The sequence below is a fragment of the Zea mays genome, chromosome 4, assembly GCF_902167145.1.
Source record: "Zea mays cultivar B73 chromosome 4, Zm-B73-REFERENCE-NAM-5.0, whole genome shotgun sequence".
Taxonomy (NCBI): Eukaryota; Viridiplantae; Streptophyta; class Magnoliopsida; order Poales; family Poaceae; genus Zea; species Zea mays.
The window spans coordinates 3602612-3623977 of NC_050099.1; the positions used below are offsets into that span (position 1 = coordinate 3602612).

Genomic DNA, 21366 nt, shown 5'->3' on the forward strand with positions numbered 1-21366 from the left:
GGTTCCAAGCCGATCCTAAGGAAGTTCACCTTAGGGTCGTGAAAAGAATCTTGAGATATTTAGTTCACACACCTATTTTTGGTGTTTGGTACCCCAAGGGGTCCACTTTTGATTTAATAGGTTATTCAGATACTGATTGGGCAGGGTGTGAAATTGATAGGAAGAGCACATCAGGGACTTGTCATTTTTTGGGAAGATCCCTGGTGTCTTGGGCTTCAAAGAAACAAAATTCAGTAGCTCTTTCTACCGCCGAAGCCGAGTACATTGCCGCAGGCCATTGTTGCGCGCAATTGCTTTGGATGAGGCAAACCCTTAGGGACTATTGTAATACCCAAATTGCAAGAGTAGTGAAATGTCCAAGAATTGAGAAATATAAAGGGTTCAATTGACCACTTGTGTTATTATTCTCATATTTGCATATTTCAAATCATGGAATTATCCTTGGCTAACAATAAATATACTAAATAAAAAAGAATATGCATCATGTTGGAGTTTTATATGTTTGCACATTAAATAAAATAATAAGGATAATAACAATGAGATAATAATTCTAAAGGTTGGATCAAACCCTAAATGGAAATTAGAGTTTGGAAATAAAAAAAAAGAGAAGGGATAAAAAAATATAAATAATATATATAAATAAATATATTCAGAATTAATATCCCTAATTTCACAAATATAAGTAGAAGTGGTGAGCCATAGAAGTTTGAATTTAAATTTGAATTCAAATTTAACTTGGAAATGGAGAAAAGAAAATAGAAAATAAAATGGAAAAAAGATTAAAACCCTAACTGGGCCCTGATCTCCATTTCGGCCCATTTGCTTCATAGCCCTGCGCAGCCCACCTCTCCTCCCACGCGGTCGATCACTTCCATGTGGGGCCCCCTGGTCGGATCCCACCCGCGCGCGCCTGCTTTGCTCCGCCGTTCCACTCACATGTGGGACCCCCTTGTCAGCGCTTTCCTCTCCCTCGCGACCGCACGAACCCGCCGCGAGCTCCGCACGCTTCGCGGGCGCCGTTCCAACCACTATCCCGACTTCTTCTCCCTCGGCGCGGACTCGCTAGTCCATATGGTGCGTGCGCAGGCCCCTTTCCTCCCCCGTATTCCACTCCCCGAGCCGGTTCATCAGGAAGCCCTCCATTAACCCACCTGATTCGCAGAGAGAAAGAACGCCGGGAGAGAGAGATTGAGGAAGCGCCGCCGCCAGGGGACCATGTCCCTGTTGCCGTTCGAAGCGCGACCTTGGCCCCGGGGTGATTCAACTCGCTCCTAGGGTTGTGTCCGTGGCCTTCCCTGATGGGGAGACACATCTGGCTCACTAGAATATCGTGCCGAAGACCCAGCGCCGCCGCGGACCGCCTAGTGCCGTGGACGAACGCTATCCTTGACGTTCGGAGTTCGACTGCCGGACGGGGGAGAGTACGAGATCGTATCGATGCTCGTCGTGATGTTCTCGGGCGATGATGGCCACCTGCTCCGGCCTGAGTGCTCGCCGTCGACAGCGCACAACCATGATCCCACTGGGCATCGCGGCCGGCTTCACCCGTGTGCCAAACCTCGGTAAGAAGCCTTCCACTAAACTCGATTTCGCCCTCATTACGCGTAGCACCCAAACAGACTCGATTTTGTGCGCCGGTGCCTCGGGTTGCCTGCACTCCGGCGAGCTTTGCCGCATGGGGGCATGGCACCGTCGCCCAGCGCTGTAACGAGGAAGATGGCTCTCTGTCCGTAGAATTTGATGTCAACGGTTAAGATCGAATCCATCCATGCCGATACGTCGAGGGAAGCTAAGCCGTCGGATGTTAAACAGAGGGGTAAGATTAGATCTCGGGGGAAGATTACCTCAGGGTCGTCCGATTCTTGTTCAACGGTAGAGATTAGTTTAGGAGTACCTTTTCGTGGGATCGGATCGTGTCCACAGATCGGTGGATGTGCGGTGTAGATCAGACCACGCCTTAATTGTGTCTGCGCCGTCGATGTTGGATCTGACAGTCAGGATTGCATACCGTTTTCGGTGCACTCCAGATCTAATCCGTGCCCTCGGCTGGTGATCCAATGGCTGAGGTTTGCAGATACCCCTTCGACCGAACGATTTTGCAGAGAGGCCCTTAAAGTTTTTAGGAATCAACCCGCCGTCCATCTGGCTTGATTCTGAGTCTTAGGACTTTTATGCGTTAGACCCCTGAACTTCTCTGAAATTAGTGTCCAGTCCAGTCAGTGAATAAAACTTGTAAAATCATTTATAAAATGATTTTTATGTAAAAATAATTATTAAAACTTGTTTAAATCATATAAAATTCATATTAAGTCCAAATGAGTTCATTTTAATCTCTATAATTTTGTAATATTATTGTTCGTCATTTAGTATCACTGTTTTCACATGAAAGTCACATTAAAATTTATATCCTATTTAATCTTGTACAAAACATATAAAATCATTAGAAATTCATAACTTAAAATCTATGATTCCGATTTGACCCGTTTAAGTTGCGTTAGTCTCGTACAAATATTTACTACGCATTAGCAACATTTACTATATCATGTCTCATTCTTTTATAATTAGGTCTTTATTTAACTGATGTTGGTTAGCCTGCATAAACTGCTTATCATTATATGATTTATGACTTAGATTTAAATTGAGATAATTATTTATAGAATAACGTCTCATAAGATTTATACTAATCAATTTATAATATAGTTTTATATCTTAATCACATAAATCCTCTGTAAAATTATAACTCCTTAACCATGACTCCGATCTTAGCAGTTATCGATCCCGCGATCTCGTAGCAACGCGTAGATTATTATTATGCAGTTTGATCATATGTTTGGTGTGATGTTCATTTTGCCTATACCGTGTTTGTCTGTATTGCTACGTTTAGCAGTGAGGACACGTGTCATCTGAAGAGCAAGTTGGTACCTGGAATCTCAAGTCCCAGGCAAGTTGTGCCCTTGATCACTTCTTTTTACCCAGTCATGTTCTAATTAATCATAATGATCTGCATAGGTTAATTTTGATGGGACCCAATAGGTTACCCTAGTTTGACTATCTTTATACCTTGTTCACCACTGGATTTTCGGGTAGTACCTGCTATTGCTTTATGTGGTTTTGGGTATAGAGATACATTTTATTCATGATTATCTTTTATTATCAGTTATTATTTACTGTTCATGATAAGATCATTATGTTAATTGGAACATGGAGAACCACCCGGGAAAACAGTGCTACCACAAGGGTTTAATGGGACGCCCTTGGCCGATTAATTAGGAAAGCTAGTGGAAGACTACCTTACCCGAAAGGGGCAAGGGCAGTAGGGGAGTGGTCAGTGTAGGGAGGCCCTCGGGAGGATTTTGCTGCGATGGCGGTCCTGCAAGGGATTTCTGCATTGGAGCTTCCTATAAACTGTAGCGGGTTTTCTGAAGCTAGTGGAACTTCGTAAAGGCCTCGTAGTGTTACCCTACCTCGCCTCCTCGGTAGAGGTGTATGGGAAGTCGCGATCCCTTGACAGATGGGTAACATGACTTGTGGGTAAAGATGCGCAACCTCTGCAGAGTGTAAAACTGGTATACTAGTCGTGCTCACGGTCATGAGCGGCTCGGACACTCACATGATTAAATTATGGAACTTAAACTCAATTTGTCATATGCATTGCATCGCGGGTGAGGTTGTTACTTTTGTTCTACTATTTAATTGGGTTGGTATTTACTTATACTTAGTAATTGCTAATAAAATTTTGACCAACTTTAAAAGCAATGCTCAGCTCTAACCATCCTCTTTGGTAAGCCTTACACTTCACGTGAGCTCCCACCTTTGGCGAGTTCATGCACATTATTCCCCACAACTTGTTGAGCGATGAACGTATGTGAGCTCACTCTTGCTGTCTCACACCCCCACAGGTCAAGAACAGGTACCGCAGGATGAGGCGCTTGGAGGATGCTGCGATGTGTTCATGAGAGGTCTAGGTCGTCGTCTCCCAGTCAACTTTGGTTTGCTGGACCGTTGTCTCCTTATTATGTAATTATTTATTTTGTACAGAACTCCTATTATATAGTAAAGATGTGACATTCGATCCTGTGCCATGATTCATCATATGTGTGAGACTTGGTCCCAGCATACCTGGTGATTATGTTCGCGCCCGGGCTTTGGACCCCTGAAATCCGGGTGTGACAACTATAGCTACAAATTTAGTAAAGTCCCTCTCCTATGTGATAATGAGAGTGCAATCCGCATGACGGATAATCCCGTTGAGCACAGCCGCACTAAGCATATAGCCATTCGGTATCACTTTTTGAGAGATCACCAATAAAGGGGGATATCAAGATTGCTTATGTTAGCACCAAAGAACAATTAGCCGATATCTTTACCAAACCATTAGATGAGAAAACCTTTACCAAACTTAGGAATGAGCTAAACATTCTTGATTCTCAGAACTTTGATTGATACTTTGCACACATAGCTCATTTATATACCTTTGATCATATCTCTTTTATGTCTACAACTAATATGTGTTCAAGTGTATTCTTATGATAAGTCGTAGATTGAAAGGGAAATGGAGTCTTCGGCGAAGACAAGGCTTCCACTCAACTCTATCGGTATTATTTACCCTTCACCGTCACTCCACACCGCTCTCCACTTTGGTATAATCTTCACTCGTATTCATTTGTACCATTGGGGAGAAAGTCAAAAGGGCTCTAAAGACTCCGTTTTTGGCGATTAATGCCAAAGGGGGAGAGAGTATTAGCCCAAAGCAAAAGGACCGCACCACCACCAATTTCGATAAGTTTAAAATGAAGTTTTTCAATTGGTATCCTACGATGAAATATTTAAAAGAGGATTTTTCAATTGGTTAGCATTTTTCAAAATAGGTATAGTTAATCTTCTTTCAATTGGTAAAACCCTCTTGAGCTCTAAGAGGAGAATTTCATTAAGGGGGAGTTTTGTTTAAGTCAAAGGAAAAGCATTTGAAACAGGGGAGAAAATTTCAAATCTTGAAAATGCTTCTTACAATCTTATTCATATACCTTTGACTATTTGCAAAAGGACTTTGAAAAGATTTTCCAAAAGAATTTACAAAAACAAAACAAGTGGTGCAAGCGTGGTCCAAAATGGTAAAAGAAAGAAAGCAATCCATGCATATCTAATGAAAATATAAATTGGTTTAATTTCAAGCAACCTTTGCATTCACCTTATGCAAACTAGTTCAATTCTGCACTTATATATTTACTTTGGTTTGTGTTGGCATCAATCACCAAAAATGGGGAGATTGAAAGGGAAATAGGGTCAAACCTAGAGATGGCAATGGGTACCCGCTACCCGAAATCCGGTGGGTTTTTGCTCTATTAGGGTATGGGTTTGGGTCAATTTCTCTACCCATGGGTTTGTTAATGGGTTCAAATGGAAACCCAACGGGTACGTGGGTATGAGTTTGTTCTTCCACTACCCATACCCGCGAACCCATGGGTTTTTAAAACCCGCCTTAAAATCAACATTACTTATAAATATGTCTCATAATATTATTAATTGAATATGTTCTAATTGAAATAAACTTCATATAACAATTTTAGGCTAACATTAGTTATCACTTGTTCCTTTTATGCTAGCTTATTAATGTATTGATTGTCATTTACATGATGAATATTTTTTATGTTGATGTTAGTGGGTATGGAAAACCCGTTGGGTACCCGAAACCCGCATGGGTATGGGTTTGGGCAAAATTTTATACCCGTCACGGGTATGGGTTTTTTAGCGGGCGTATTTTTTCTTCGCGGGTACGGGTTTGGGCAAGTAATACCCAGCGGGTTTTTACCCATTGCCATCTCTAGTCAAACCTTTTCCTAAATGATTTTGGTGGTTGAAATGCCCAACACAAATAATTGGATTAACTAATTTGCTCTAGATTATATGTTCTACAGGTGCCAAAGGTTCAGTACAAACCAATAAAAAGATTAAAGTTAGGGTTCAAAAGAAAGAAGCAAAAGAAACCGAAGAGAATCCTGGTCTGGCGCACCGGACTGTCCGGTGCACCAGGGTGGATCGACTTCAAACTCTTCACCTTCGGGTTTCTGAGTCCGCGCTCCGCTATAATTCACCGGACTGTCTGGTGTGCCAGCGGAGCAACGGCTCACCAGCGCAACGGACGACTGACAACTGCACAGTGCGCGGACAGTTCACGCAGAGTCAGAGCAGCACCAGAAGGCGCACCAGACTGTCCGGTGCCCCAAGATGTCAGAGCTCCAACGGTCGAAACCGTCAGAACCCTAACAGTTGGGTGACGTGGCTGGCGCACCGGACTGTCCGGTGCGCCCATCGACAGCAGCCCTCCCCAACGGCTGTTTTGGTGGCTGGGGCTATAAATACCCCCAATCACCTCCATTCAAGGCATCCAAGTTTTCAGCCATTGCATTCAATACGAGAGCTCTAGACTTCACTCCAAGACACAAACAAGAGATCAAATCCTCTCCCAAGTCCAAGATCACTCCATACACTTAGTGACTAGTGAGAGAGAGATTTTCGTGTTCATTTGAGTTCTTGTCGCTTGGATCACTTTTCTTCTTCCTCCATTCTTGTTCTCAAGCAACTTGTAATCAAATCAAGAGACACCAAGTTGTGGTGGTCCTTGTGAGTGGTCTAAGTGACCTGTTGATTAAGGAGAAAAGCTCACTCGGTCTAGGTGACCGTTTGAGAGAGGGAAAGGGTTGAAAGAGACTCGGTCTTTGTGACCACCTCAACGGGGAGTAGGTTTGAAAGAACCGAACCTCGGTAAAACAAATCACCGTGTCATCCGCTCTATTTTCTTTGGTTGATTTGTTTTCACCCTCTCTTTTGGACTCGATTTTATTTCTAACGCTAACCCTGGCTTGTAGTTGTGCTTAAAGTTTATAAATTTCAGATTTGCCTATTCACCCCCCTTTAGGCGACTTTCACGTACAAAGTTTGTTCGATTAGCAAAATATAGCTATCTATCAACAAGCACATATGAAGACCATTCTATTTGTACATCGGACTCTATTGGTTAGCCTCGTGTTAAACACCCGTATAGATAATTAGCCTATTTACTTACTTTAATCCATACCGGCTTCTACAATGTTTTATCCCTATGGATTGCATCTGCAACAATTCAGGTAGTTGACTTTAATCCGAAGAGAACAACCTTCATACTGCATAGAGATTATGCATTTGGTATGCATGCATTTCTAGAGATATTTTGGTTACCAATATATACAGTATAATATTTGGCCATTTGTTTATTTTACATATCATTTTACAACTATTTCCAATTTAAAACAAAATTTAAAAATAGACATCTCCTAAAGCTTAGAGATAGATTTGCTACGGCTAGATTCAATTAAAAAAATGAAATCTAATAGAAGACGTTTTCAATATAAATTATCAAAGATACAATCATATCTCAACTACAAGACTCGATTAGGAAGCTATTTAAATCTATACGCGAGCATATTCGTTTGATTTTAATCCGTATCGGCTTCTACTGTTTATGTAATGTTGTTATCTCTATAAATTACAGTCGCATTACTCTAAACAATCAACTTTAATCCAAAGAAAACAACATAAGCTCTTAGTTCTAGATTATAATACATTTTGACTATATTACGATTACCATATAGATAAACATACTGTATATCTAAGCGCATGTCAACGTTATGTAATTTAGAATAAAACGAGTAATAAAATAACAACGGCACAAATCATATATCAGTATGTCACCACGGCAGCAAGAAAAGCGAATCGGAAAAATCTTTTATATATATATATATATATATATAGGCCCCTCCTCTCATTGACACAAAAAGGCTTAAGGAAAAAAAACCATTTTCCGGAGGAGAAAAAACCCCCGAGAAGAAGAATTCCTCTCGCTCGAGGGGTGGGAAAGAAGCGGAAGGGGAGACGAGTCGAGAGGAAGCCCTCGCCTCCGGCACACGCCATGGTGGAGACTCGCCGGAGCTCCGCCGCCGCCGCCGGGAAGCGCACGTCTCCATCGCCATCCTCTTCGTCCGTACCTCCCCCGAAGCGCTCCAAGGTGAGAGCGCCCCCCGCGGATCGAAGAATCTCGCGTCGCCGTTTCCTGATTTGACCTGTCGTCTAACCGATCTGAACCGTGGCCCTGACCAGGCGGAGTCCTCGGGGTCACCGACGGCGTCCGCGCCCGGCAGGGCCGAGGAGGATTCTGTGGCGGGAGCGGCACCCGCGAGGAGCGCCGGCTCGGTCGATGACGCGGCAGCGGTCGCACAGAAAGGTGGGGCGGCTTTTGGGCGTTTTGGGGGTCCTATGGTTTGGTAGGGGTGGGTTTGGAATCGAGTTCAAGGGTCTTTTATGCTTTGGTGCAGATCAAGGAGTCGATAAGCCGTCTTCCGCCGCTGCAGAGAGTTCAAAGCGGAGGAAGGAGCAGGAGCAACAGCAACCCGCAGTGCCATGGGCGAAGCTGCTCTCGGAGTGCTCACAGGTGTGGTGACCTGATGGCAACCCGCTAGCAGCCGTTTTTTGGATAATTTTGGTGTATATGTTGTAGGAATCGAAGTTAAAGGTTGCAATTTTTATGCTGAGCGTAATAAAGATTCGATTTTAGGATGTTTAGGGTGAAATTTTGTACTTCAGGTAGCATCTTGCTGTTTGGCTAGATTATTTAGCACGCAATATTGTTAGCCTTGCTGTTTAGGGCTTGGTTCTGACTACAGCTAGGCAGCATTCTAAAGGTGCTTTCGGGAGGAGCCGAGAAGGGAAAGGGGGTAACAATCGGCTGATTAGGTTGGGCATATTAACTGCTGCATATACTGTTTACTAGTTAGGTACCCGTGCATTGCTACGGTTATTTATAATATCTATCTTTTGTGTAACACAATCCTTTATATAACACAAGAAGATGTTAGTTGTAGTGGTAAGCTCCAAATGGTTGCAGCGAAGCATCCTCGGTTCGAATCCTGGATGCAGCATTTTTTTGCTCACTGGGCCAGCCACGTGTGTGGGAGGGGCTCACACACGTTGCGCTGTGCGCTGGGGCCAGTCGCTCGCTGAGCGCTCGCGTGCGTGGGAGGGGGAGGACACACGAAGGAAGAAACCCCTGCTTCATAGTAGTAGAGACTTGTGCTCTTTCAGTAAGCATATTCTCATTAGGAACAGGGGCCAAGCAATACTAGTTCCTAGCTGTATATACTGCATATGCCTAGGCTTTTCATACGGGAACTTGCAATTAATCGTTCCAAGATGCCTGGTTTGATGCTTAGCTCCATTTGGGGCCTGCTTTTAGCTGTTCAATGGGCATCTGATTTGGGATACATTGATATTTTTTTTCTGTTCTGTAGCTTGTAGGGGGAAGGGCAAGCCTGGTGCTGTGGTGACTGGTGAGAGCTGTCTCACCGAGTCACCAGATTGCAGGTTTGAAGCAGTCTCTCCGCATTTGCGGGGGGAAGGCTTGCCTTGGTTTATCTCTTCTCCAAAACCCATGTGGTAGCCTTGGGCGCTGGGTCTGCCCTGTAGCTTGTAGGGAACTTGTCCAACATAGCCGCTACCTGTTTTCACCACACACTCATATGTTTAAGGGTTTAGGGTTACCTGGTAGGCTAAATCTGATCTATTTGAAATCATTGTTGTTTGTCTTTGTTGACATGTCTTCCTGTAATGTTGATATCCCAAACTTTTAGGAATCAGTATCTACTTGACGAGATGCAAGAATTTGCAATTCATGGTACCAGATTACCTGGTTTGATGCCTAGCTCCATTAGGCCTACTTTTAGCTGTTCAATGGATATCTGATTTGGGATACATTGATATTTCTTTTTTTTCCTGTTTGTAGCTTGTAGGGAACTTGTCCAACATAGCCACTACCTGTTTTTCACTACATGTCCATATGCCCAAGGTTTTGTCATCACTTAATAAAGTCACATGCTTTGTAGACATGTATATTTACAGTTACCTAGTAGGCTAAATCCAATTTGTTTGAAATCATTGTTTTTCCGTCTTTGGTGACATGTCTTTCAATAATGTTGTTATCCTGAACTTTTAGAAATCAGTATCTACTTGAGGAATGTATCTTTTTGAATTCATTTGCAATTGCCACTGGATCTATGGTGCTACTTTAACTATTTAGTAGTTGGTCAAGGCCTCACATTTAAAGTAGCCAGGTCAATTTTTGTTGGTTTTTTTAGCATATATGTTTTTTTCTGTAGATGTTTATGACTTCAGTTCATAATGATGTAGATTAATGCATGAAACATTCTATTTATAAATAACTTAATACTGATAGAAAATATATTTACACTGCAGACTCCTCACTATCCCATCAGTGTGGATCAGATTTCTGTTGGTCAAAGCAAAAACTGTAATTTGTGGCTGAAAGACCAACCTGTTAGCAAAGTGCTTTGCAAGCTGCGGCGCCTTGAGGTATCTTCTTGTTTTTAGGGTTCATATTCATTCCACGGAGTGCATGAACATTCAACATTCTCAAGTGTTAGTCTGCAAGTATTTTCATTGGCTTTGATGTTTAATTTTCAGCAAGGAGGTCCATGTGAGTTAGAAGTTATAGGGAAGAAGGGTATGGTCCAATTAAATGGAAGGTCCGTAAGTCCAGGCACAAAAGTTCCCCTTACAGGAGGGGATGAAGTCATATTCAGTTCATGCGGCAAGCATACTTATGTATCCTTTTATCATTTCTGGTTCATTCAGTCATACAATTTCTTCAGTTACATCTCTTTTTTTCATGATTATGCACTTTGACAATGGAGAAATGTCGTATATGAAACCTGTTTTTCCTTTACTGACTCACAGATTTTTCTTTATCCTTTGAATGACAAAGTTCCTAAAACGGTGCTATCATCTGCTGTTAGCCTTCTAGAAGCTCCTGTTGCTAGTGTAAAGCGTATCCGTACAGATAAGAGAACAGGAGACACTTCAGCTGTTGCTGGTACAGAGATGATGACATCTACATCTAATCAGAAGGATGTAGCAGCAGTACCTCCCGCGTCAGCTGGAGAGAACAGCCAAAGAGTAGTGCGGCCATTGGCATCATCTGCTTCTGATAAATTGAAAGGGCGTGCTGTGAGCCCTGAAAAGGAATTTGCGAATGGGGAAAATGCTAATGAGGTTAATTCTAACATCGAAGACTCTCCAATGGTTGTTGCTGCAGCCCCCATATCTCCTGATGCTGCTGCGAACGATACCTGTCAACAAAATGGCTTTGTCTCTGATTCTCATCTCGGTGCGGAAATCGGTAAGACTGCAACCTATAAGATAAGGCCAGTTCTGAGGATGATTACAGGATCAACTATATCCGAGTTCGATTTGACTGGTGATGATCTTTTTAAAGCTCTTGAAGATCAGAGGGATCACATCATCAGGGAGCTTAACGCTTCAACCAACGTGCCTCCAAGTAGATGCCAAGCCTTTAAGGATGGGATGAAACAAGGAATTATCAATCCAAGTGATATTGATGTCACCTTTGAGAATTTTCCTTATTATCTCAGGTGATATGCTTTGGATTTGTGTTCCTTTGCTTCTTTGACATTATTCTGTTTACAAGATTCTTATCATGCTGTTTATTTGAAGTTTTGCATATGCATCTGTTATTTATATGCTACATTATAAAAATCTGAGGCAACTCGTTTATTGTTCTTTGGTTAGTTTTGAGGTTGCCAACAATGGTGTATGCTTAGTTGTTAGTTCTTAGATTATAGAAATTGGTTGGTTGAGTTTTTTTTTTTCAAAGCCATGTTAGAGCTGCCTGCAGATCAACCTTGGGATACAGCTTGATATTTCTTTTTAGTCACATGTCCATATCTTTGTATTTTATCGGTTCTCGTTTCATGCAGTGAGAATACAAAGAATGTGCTCTTGTCATCTGCGTTCATACACTTAAAAAAGAAGGAGTTCATCAAGCAATTTGTTGAGATCTCATCAATAAACCAGCGAATTTTGTTATCTGGTCCAGCAGGTACTTTGTCTCTGTTTTGGAGACCTGTACTTTTTTGTTGTTTACCTTTTCCCATTGATTTAAACTGGACTTACTAGGCCTTGAGTTGTGGCAGTTGCCATACTTTTCTCGAATAATGCTAGTGGCCATACTTGTTTCATAATTACCCCAGTTGCCATATTTTTCCTCATTTTTCCCCTGTGGCAATGCATTTAGGTTCCGAGATTTATCAGGAAACATTGGTAAAGGCACTTGCCAAACATTTTAGTGCTAGACTCCTTGTGGTGGATTCACTTTTGCTGCCTGGGGTAAGCTCATCATGTATATTTATTTACTGCTAAATAATATTTAGAATCTAAGAAATCTTTAATCATTGCATATCCATTATCATTTTCTGATACTGAACAAGAAATCCATGTAGGCACCTTCAAAGGATCCAGAATTCCAGAAAGATGTTGGGAAGGCTGATAAATCAGGGGATAAGGCAGCTGCCGAGAAGTTTGCAATATATCAGAAGCATCGTTCTTCGTTGGCAGACACTGTTCACTTCAGGAGGCCAGCTGCACCAACTTCTAGTGTGAATGCTGATATTGTAGGAACATCCACTCTGCATTCTGCATCTCTACCAAAACAGGAATCGTCAACAGCTACATCCAAGAGTTATACTTTTAGAGAAGGTTTTGTTAACTATTCTTCATTATTACTTAATGTATTGAGTTATTTTTTCTCTCAAGGTATGATTTTGCTTCCAGGTGATAGGGTGCGTTATGTGGGTCCAGCTCAACCATGCTCGTTGTCACAAAGGTACCTTGATTGCAAATATTATTCCTGCCATCAGATTTATCCAATGCTTGCTCCTTAGGTTTCTACATTATTATCATCGGAATTTTGTTCCAGTAGGCAATGCATGCTGTAGTACTATAAGGAAGTTTATCATTAGTGGTATTAGAATTTCAGGGACAGATAATATGTGCCTTACATTTTGTATAAAATGGATATTTAATGACCTTTGTCATTTGATTGGTACAAGTTCTAGTGAGATATTTTTATAATCTTATATAGTCTGAGTGGTACGTTACGAACTGGCTTGATTTGATCTTGGTGTTACAAGTTGGAGATGGGATTCCCCACATCCTACTGTGGCACTGTACCTTTTCCTTTTATCAAGATGAACTAGGCAAAAAGCCATTCAAAGCGGGACCACCTGTTACTTGGGCTGCCCATACATTGACGGACTAAGATTGATTTTGAGCAATACTGTTCGCCTAATTGGTCATTAACCCGTTTACAAACTGTTTAACAATATTTGGTGGCACGTCATTTCCCTTTAATTGGTTGTTTACCCGTCCCGGTTTTGCCCGAATAGTGGCTAAACGACAAGTGACCACCTGTTCACCATTTAGGAGAACATGTCCACCAGGTATGCTTGTGTACCTGATATTTCATCATTTTTGAAAGAAACATTTTATTTGGGGTCCATCTGTCTGATAGTCTTTACAAATTATAGTTTACTATGGTTGGATGGAACACTTCTCCCCATGGAATTCATGTGTGTACTGTGTAGGCCTCTTACACAGGAAGTATTCTTGTTGATTGTCAATGCAATTGTTATGTTCATACTCTTTGGTACTTTGTTAACTTGGAATGCTTTATAGGAAGAGGAATAGCTGGGCTATGGGACTTCTCATAGGCAACCCAGTTATGAGCTTGCTTTTGTACTTGCAATCCTGGAAAATGATACATTCTTTCTTCTGATGACATTACTTTTTTCTCCAGCAACCATTTTAATTCAATACATGCATTCATTTTTATAAATTGTTTGATTGATCTTTAGGGGACCAAGTTATGGTTATCGAGGTAGAGTGATGCTTGCTTTTGAAGATAATGGATCCTCAAAAATTGGAGTCCGGTTTGACAAGCAGATCCCTGATGGTAATGATCTTGGTGGTTTGTGCGAGGAAGATCATGGCTTCTTCTGCTCTGGTTAGCTCAAACTTTCGAATTCCTCAACTTCTTTGACAGTTATTTGAACTTTTTATTTGTTGCTGATGACACATTATTTCCACAGCTGAATTACTGCGCCCAGACTTTTCTGCTGGTGAAGAAGTTGAGAGGCTAGCTATGACCGAGTTAATAGAGGTACTACTGCTTTTTGGGACAATGAATCCTTAGAATATGAAGTTAGCACTCTGTATAATAGTATGATTTTCATTTCCTGTCAGGTCATTTCAGAAGAGAACAAATCTGGACCTCTGATAGTGTTACTTAAGGATGTCGAGAAATCATTCACGGGGGTTACAGAGTCACTATCATCTTTGAGGAGCAAACTTGAATCGCTTCCACCTGGTGTTCTTATTATAGGATCCCACACCCAGATGGACAGCCGCAAAGAGAAGGTACATGCATTATTCCTGATAAACTAGACAAATTTGGACCGTGGGGATTTCAAGTCCCATGGTATTGTGGCATATTGGTTCCTGCATGCATTTTATAAATGAACAAGGCTGAGTTATTTATTTTTTCCTTGCATTGCTGTTATTTTCCATTTCCCACACCTGGGGTTATCATGTTACCTCCAATTCTAGCAAAAGTTTGCTAAGATGGGTGAAGTGCTTCTTGCAGGCACATCCTGGAGGTTTTCTTTTCACGAAGTTTGCCAGTAGTAGCCAGACTCTTTTTGACCTTTTCCCGGTAAAAAGTCCTTATCTTACTCTTTATTCTTGATTTTTTTGTATGTACATGTTTAAAAATTTGGTAATCTGATGAACCATGATATTGACTTTATTTCCTTGATTTGCACTGTTTTAATTTAATATGATTTTTGAAAATGCAGGATAGCTTTGGTAGCAGGTTGCATGAAAGAAGCAAAGAAAGTCCGAAAACAATGAAACATCTAAATAAACTTTTCCCAAACAAAATTTTGATCCAGCTTCCACAGGTGATTATATCTATTGTCACACTCATTTGGTTGTTATTAATCATATTTTCTGACCTAAAGAATTAAATTTACAGGATGAAGCTCTACTTACAGATTGGAAGCAGCAGTTGGATCGTGATGTTGAAACCCTTAAAGCCAAATCAAATATTGGTAGCATTCGCATGGTAAGCTGCAGAATAGAGGACAACATTATACTTGTCCCTTCAAACTTAATATTTTCCATTGTCAATTGTGTATTTTTCTTTAAACTGAAGGGCCTGTGATGCCTGGACTAATGTGGTCGTGGGTTCGAAGCAGCCTCTCCACATTTGTGGCGGAAAGGCTTACCTCGTTTTATCCCTTCCCGAGACCCCACTGATGTGGGAGCCTCCGACACCGGGTCTGCCCTGCCTGTGATGCTTGATCTAATATGGCCTGGGTGTATTATTCTCAAATGACCATTTACACGTGTTTGATACCATTTCTTCTGTTTGATGCTTTGTTGCCCTATTCTCTTCTGAATGCATATTTTCACAATTTGTATGATTATGCAATTATTTTATGTCTATATATGCTTTTGCTGTTAATGTGGTTGAAAGCATCAAATATCCTCGTAGAAGTAACTTTTGATGTAGTCATTTAGACCAAAATTCCTGGCATTGATCCTTTCATGGTTACTTGAAGCATTTGCTTTCCGTGGTTACTTATGATTAGCTAATCATACCATTATATGATTCTTCACTTTATCTGCAATGCAGTTTCTGAGCCGCAATGGAATTGAATGCAATGATCTTGAAGAATTATTCATCAAAGACCAATCATTGAGTAATGAAAGTAAGTACTTTTGTTTTGCTTCGTTTACATTTCATCTAAAGAATTTCAATTTAAACTTTGCTACTCAAACCTTTCTTAGATGTGGACAAGATTGTTGGGTACGCAGTAAGTTATCACCTTAATCAGAATAAAATTGAAACCTCTAAGGATGCCAAACTTGTACTCACAACTGAAAGGTAAAGAAGTGTTTTTTATTGATACTATTTGTCCTATGTTTCCTTCCAAATAAATACTTAGTGGATTTTTGAATCATTTACTTGACAGCCTTAAGCATGGGCTCAACATGCTCCAAAGCATGCAAAATGATAACAAGAGCTCCAAAAAATCACTGAAGGTACACTCTCCCAATATTGTCATGAGTTCTGGTGATTCCTCAAGTTAGTTGCTGAATACTCTATGTATAAATCCTTTTTCTCAGGATGTTGTCACAGAGAATGAGTTTGAGAAAAGGCTTTTGGCAGATGTTATACCTCCAAATGACATTGGAGTTACCTTTGATGATATTGGAGCCTTGGAGAATGTAAAGGACACGTTAAAGGAGCTGGTGATGCTCCCTTTGCAAAGACCTGAGTTGTTCTGCAAAGGGCAGTTAACAAAGGTAGCATCATAATGCCTAATTATGCTGGATATCGCTTACCAGGGGGGGGGGGGGTTCTCATATTTTTTTCCCCGAACTTTAGGATTGTTCATATGGTTGATATTTTTTCAAGCATTGAATCCACGGCCTAAGAATCATTTAATACATTTTTCTTTGAACTGAGCTAAGATACAGCCATACCTTTTTGCTATTTCATAGAATTGCTTGAATATTTGTGAAATCATTTGCATGCATGCATAGATAAAATCTCCAAGGAGCATCAGTTTTCTTTGGTCTTCCAAAGTTATCTGAATACACTAGTCCTCTAGTTAATTTGGCAGTATTGTTTCTACAAGGTTTTTCATTTTTTTAAAGAATGTGAAAATATTTTGGGAGACTAAGATTTAGGCTTATGTATTAGTTGGTGTCTAACCTGATGGATAAATGTCACGAGCTGACTCTTTACCTCTTTATTTTTATATACTGTATTATGTATAAGTACTTAGTATATTAGGTAATCTTAGATATGTCGAGTTTTAAAACTTCATCTGTAGATTTTCTTGACCTACTATAGTCAAGATCTTATAACTGCCTCCGCAATTCATTCTTTGCAGCCTTGCAAGGGGATATTGCTTTTCGGACCTCCTGGCACTGGAAAAACTATGCTTGCCAAAGCAGTAGCAACTGAAGCAGGCGCTAATTTCATCAATATATCAATGTCGAGCATTACATCGAAGGTATTATTTCACCTAATGGGCAACTGATGAGATTCACTACTGTCTCAAGGCTAACCAGTGGTTTGTTAACTTTCAGTGGTTTGGTGAAGGGGAGAAGTATGTAAAGGCTGTTTTCTCACTAGCAAGTAAAATAGCACCCAGTGTTATATTTATTGATGAGGTATGCAAGCACACAAGTTTACTTTAGTAACCACTACCGGCACAGTATATACCAACTTTTTTTTTGACTTTCTGCAGGTCGATAGTATGCTAGGAAGGAGAGAAAATCCAGGGGAGCATGAAGCGATGCGCAAGATGAAGAATGAATTTATGGTAAATTGGGATGGGTTGCGCACTAAAGATAAGGAGCGTGTGCTTGTTCTTGGTGCTACAAATAGGCCTTTTGACCTCGACGAGGCTGTGATTAGGAGGTTCCCCCGCAGGTAAATGTTGTTTCATTCAGTGGGACTGGATTACCCAGTTGTATAACTGTAGTTTTGTTCGGTGGGCCATGATTATCTAATCGTTGCTTTTGGGTAGCAATAGTTTGGTTCCATATTCATCACCATCTTACTCATTGTTTCAGGTTAATGGTAAACTTGCCCGATGCATCAAATAGGGAGAAAATTCTAAAAGTAATTTTGGCAAAAGAAGAGCTGGGATCTGATGTTGATATGGACTCGCTTGCCAATATGACTGATGGTTATTCAGGAAGCGACCTGAAGGTACGTTTGCTCTTACGCGTGCCATTGATAGAAAAACCCTCTGCATGGTTTTCACCGGCTTCGTTGCTCTCAGAATCTGTGTGTGACCGCGGCGCATTACCCCATCCGAGAAATTCTGGAGAAGGAAAAGAAGGTACACAATGCCGTCTCTGCTTCTGGTTGCTCCGTTTGCACTTGGCAGTATGATTATCCTTGGCAGCAGGGAGCGGCGATGTTTGAATTATGCATTTTTTTCTGTTGAGCCTAGATCATGACTGTGCTGGGCTCGTTCAATTCCACTGTGTGCAGGAGAAGAATTTGGCTAAAACAGAAGGTAGGCCGGAGCCTGCATTATATGGAAGCGAGGACATCCGCCCTCTTAGCATAGATGACTTCAAATCTGCCCATGAGCAGGTGAGAACACCAAAGTTGATCCCATTTCGCATCTCCTCCCCCCGACCCTTCTCTGCAATCTACGTTCTTGTTTGTATGCAACCATGTATTCTTGTTTCTTAGAGCGGCATCCTAATCTCTCCTTGGTCGGGCGCAGGTTTGTGCGAGCGTTTCGTCCGACTCGGCGAACATGAACGAGCTCCTTCAATGGAACGACCTGTACGGCGAAGGCGGGTCAAGGAAGAAGAAAGCGCTGAGCTACTTCATGTGATGGGGTGAGAGCATAGAATCCAGAAGGATCACAGCCGTGGCATAAGATCAGAAGGAACACAGAGCGGCCATAGTACCACACCCACTATGGCCCTAAATCCAGTCAAGTTTTCGCTCCTTCCCCCTCCCTCAGTAGCCGCCGCCGCCCCGCCGCCGCCTGGTGTAATTAGAACTGTGTACGGAGTCGAGTTGGTTTGCCAGCTGTTTCAAGGTTACAGAGTTGAGATTTGGAATTACAATGGCGCCATTGCCCTCCTCCAACCCCCCCCCCCCCCCCCCCCCCCCCCCCGTTTTCTTCCTCCCATAAGTTGCGGTCACTGTCCTTCTTGGACTCTCTGGCCTTTGTTCTTGTAAATGCGAAATGAAGGGATGTGAAATAAGAACATCTTCGTCCTGTTGTTGACAGTATGGTACACATATTTAATTTTTGTACTTGACCGGCGATGATAAATTGGATCGGTGCCAACATAAGAATTATGGAAAGGTGCCTTTCCTGCCCGCCGAAATCTGTGTGTATGTCGAGTGGGCTGGGTATTGTGAGGTGAAATTTTATGCGTCTCCTGTCGTCTTGTGGTTGCGAAATGCGTGGGAGCAAACGTCCGGCATAATGAACTTTCGTCATTTCTTATGGCTGCGAAATGCATGGGTTCGGTATGTATGAATTTTCTCTGTCATAATGAACTTGGATTCTGATAACGGTGCATTGCACAGATTTCATTTTTTTTCTTACGTAAACACTTCGGTTCTTTCTAATGGCCCATGCATAGACAATGGAATCATTGGTGTCACATATTAATGGCCCAGGAAAGAATACAGAGTCCGACAGTGCAATATATACAAATATAGTTTCTAGGCAGCTGATTACGACGCCAACGGACGATAGATGGCACATCATCAGGAAGTCACAGGCAGGGAATGCAGCGTGGCGCCGCGTAACTGGAACAGACACTGATGCTTCACGCCTACGCTACCAAAAATTCAATCAACTGCTAGTCAAAAGTCACGTGATCCAATATCCCATTTGTCTTTTGTCATCCTTTCGTCTTTGCCAAAGATTTTGTCACGACCTACGTTACATATCTGATGGACTGATGGTGCAAAGCGTTCGGGCAAGCAAGCTAGACGCAATGGCAGCTCCTCTTCTCCTCATCGTCGTCCTCGTCGCCACCACCGCCGCGGTCTCTGCTGCAGGCTCGGACACCACCATATTCCCCACAGAAGCGCTACCGACCAAGTCCGGCTACCTCCCGATCCCCGCGGCCAACGCTTCCATGTACTACGCCTTCTACGAGGCCACCCACCCGCTGACCCCGCCGGCCGCCACGCCGCTCCTGGTCTGGCTCGAGGGCGGGCCCGGCCTGTCCTCCTTCGCCAGCAACTTCCTCCAGATCGGCCCCTACGTCTTCTCCTCCTCGCCCGCCGACTCCGACACCGACTCCTCCGACGCGTCTTCCTTGGCGCCCCCCTCGCTGCGCTTGCGCCCCAACCCCTACGCGTGGAACCGCCGCTTCGGGCTCCTCTTCCTCGAGAGCCCGCTCGGCACCGGCTACAGCGCGGCGCCGTCGCCCTCCGCCATCCCGACGACGCAGCCCGCCGTGGCGGAGCACGTCCTCGCCGCGCTCCAGTCCTTCCTCTCGTCGCAGCCGGACGACGCCACCTTCCGCGCCCGCCCGCTCTTCCTCACCGGCGAGAGCTACGCCGGCAAGACCATCCCCACGGTCGCCGCGCTCATCCTGGCCAGCACCAGCACCACCAGCACCAACCCGGCTCTCCCCGAGCACCTGTCCACGAGGATGAGGATCAACCTGCGCGGCGTGGCCATCGGCAACGGCTTCGTGCACCCGGCGGCGCAGGTGACCACGCACGCCGACGTCCTCTACTTCGCGGGCCTCATCGGCGCGGAGCAGCGGCGCGAGGCGGCGGCCATGCAGGCGGAGGCGGCGGCGCTGGCCGCGGCGGGGCGGTGGCGCGAGGCGGTGGACGCGTGGTTCCGCGCGCTGTCGTGGCTGCGCGACGCCACGGGGCTCCCGTCGCTGTTCGACGTGGCGGCAGCGGACGACGCGTCGTCGCCGCTGCAGGCCCTGACGGCCGCCGGCGCCCGAGCCGCGGGGTTCATGAACGACGCCGGGGTGAGGGCGGCGCTGGGCGCGCGACGCGACGCGCCGGCGCCGCCGTGGGAGCTCGTCAGCGCCGCGGTCGTGGCGGCGCTGCACGACGACGTGATGAAGAGCGCCAAGCCGGACCTGGAGGCGCTGCTGCGGGGGCCGCCGGCGCCGGCGCCGTCCCCGCGCGTGCTACTGTACGAGGGGGTCCGTGACGCGCAGGTCGGCGTGGTGTCCGTGGAGGCGCTGCTGCGGGAGCTGGACTGGGATGGGCTCGCCGCGTTCCGGGACGCCCCGCGCGCCGTGTGGCGCCAAGGAAGCGGCGGCGGCGGCGAGGCCGGACAGCGAGGGAGGCTCGCCGGGTACGTCCAGAAGCATGGCGCGCTCGTGCACGTCGCCGTGTACGCGGCCGGGCACATGGTGCCGGCGGACCAGGGGCGGGCGGCGCAGGAGATGATCGAGAACTGGGTGTTCGACGAGGGCTTGTTCAGCAGCGACGGCGGAAAGCAATACGATGAGGCGTCTTGTGGGGGCCATGCGAGTATCTATCAGTAGCAGTAGCCCATGACGCGGTCTTCATGAATTTAATTTAGATGTTTTCTGTATTACACGTATAGCAAATAAAGCCAGTTGAGTATTGGAAAATAAATAAACAAATAGATGGTATTGATGTGTCGTCGTAATAATCCGTTGGATTCTGTTGACGGGAGCTAGCTCACGTATTCACACATTATTAAACCACATTTCAATAAGACATATAACTAATGTTTGCATCTTTGGCTTTTGAATCGGTTTATATTACTATTTGAGTAAACCAAAACACATTTCAAATCAGCTATGGTACAATCTGTACATTGTGTGCATCCCTTTTTGTAGAAATCAATTAAGGCTGAACAGCAAGTGTAGCTCGAATTTCTGTGGTCCACTGTA

General features: G+C 43.8%; 2 protein-coding genes across 3 annotated transcripts; both read left to right on the forward strand.

Annotated features, from left to right (window-relative positions):
* The first annotated feature begins 7727 nt into the window (after window positions 1–7727).
* On the forward strand, window positions 7728–18881 carry LOC103652718 (AAA-type ATPase family protein). Of its 2 annotated transcripts, XM_008679676.3 has the most exons (28): window positions 7753–8041; window positions 8134–8257; window positions 8349–8464; window positions 10282–10398; window positions 10510–10650; window positions 10783–11224; window positions 11321–11477; window positions 11823–11944; window positions 12140–12231; window positions 12345–12600; window positions 12676–12727; window positions 13758–13906; window positions 13992–14062; window positions 14146–14319; window positions 14546–14614; window positions 14757–14861; window positions 14936–15025; window positions 15599–15674; window positions 15754–15850; window positions 15939–16008; window positions 16093–16272; window positions 16866–16988; window positions 17065–17148; window positions 17226–17410; window positions 17554–17692; window positions 17766–17825; window positions 17981–18085; window positions 18222–18881. In XM_008679676.3, exons 1-28 carry the CDS (start codon window positions 7946–7948, stop codon window positions 18333–18335), a joined length of 3606 nt encoding a protein of 1201 aa, XP_008677898.1. In that variant the 5' UTR covers window positions 7753–7945; the 3' UTR covers window positions 18336–18881. The 2 variants fall into 2 exon arrangements, with proteins under 2 accessions (XP_008677897.1, XP_008677898.1); XM_008679675.3 differs by having other exon boundaries at window positions 7728–8041; window positions 10783–11477.
* Window positions 18882–19271: 390 nt separating this feature from the next.
* Window positions 19272–20991, forward strand: LOC103652719 (serine carboxypeptidase-like 50). Its single transcript, XM_008679677.4, has one exon. The coding sequence runs from the start codon at window positions 19426–19428 to the stop codon at window positions 20989–20991; it is 1566 nt and encodes a 521-aa protein (XP_008677899.1). The 5' UTR covers window positions 19272–19425.
* Window positions 20992–21366: the final 375 nt, after the last annotated feature.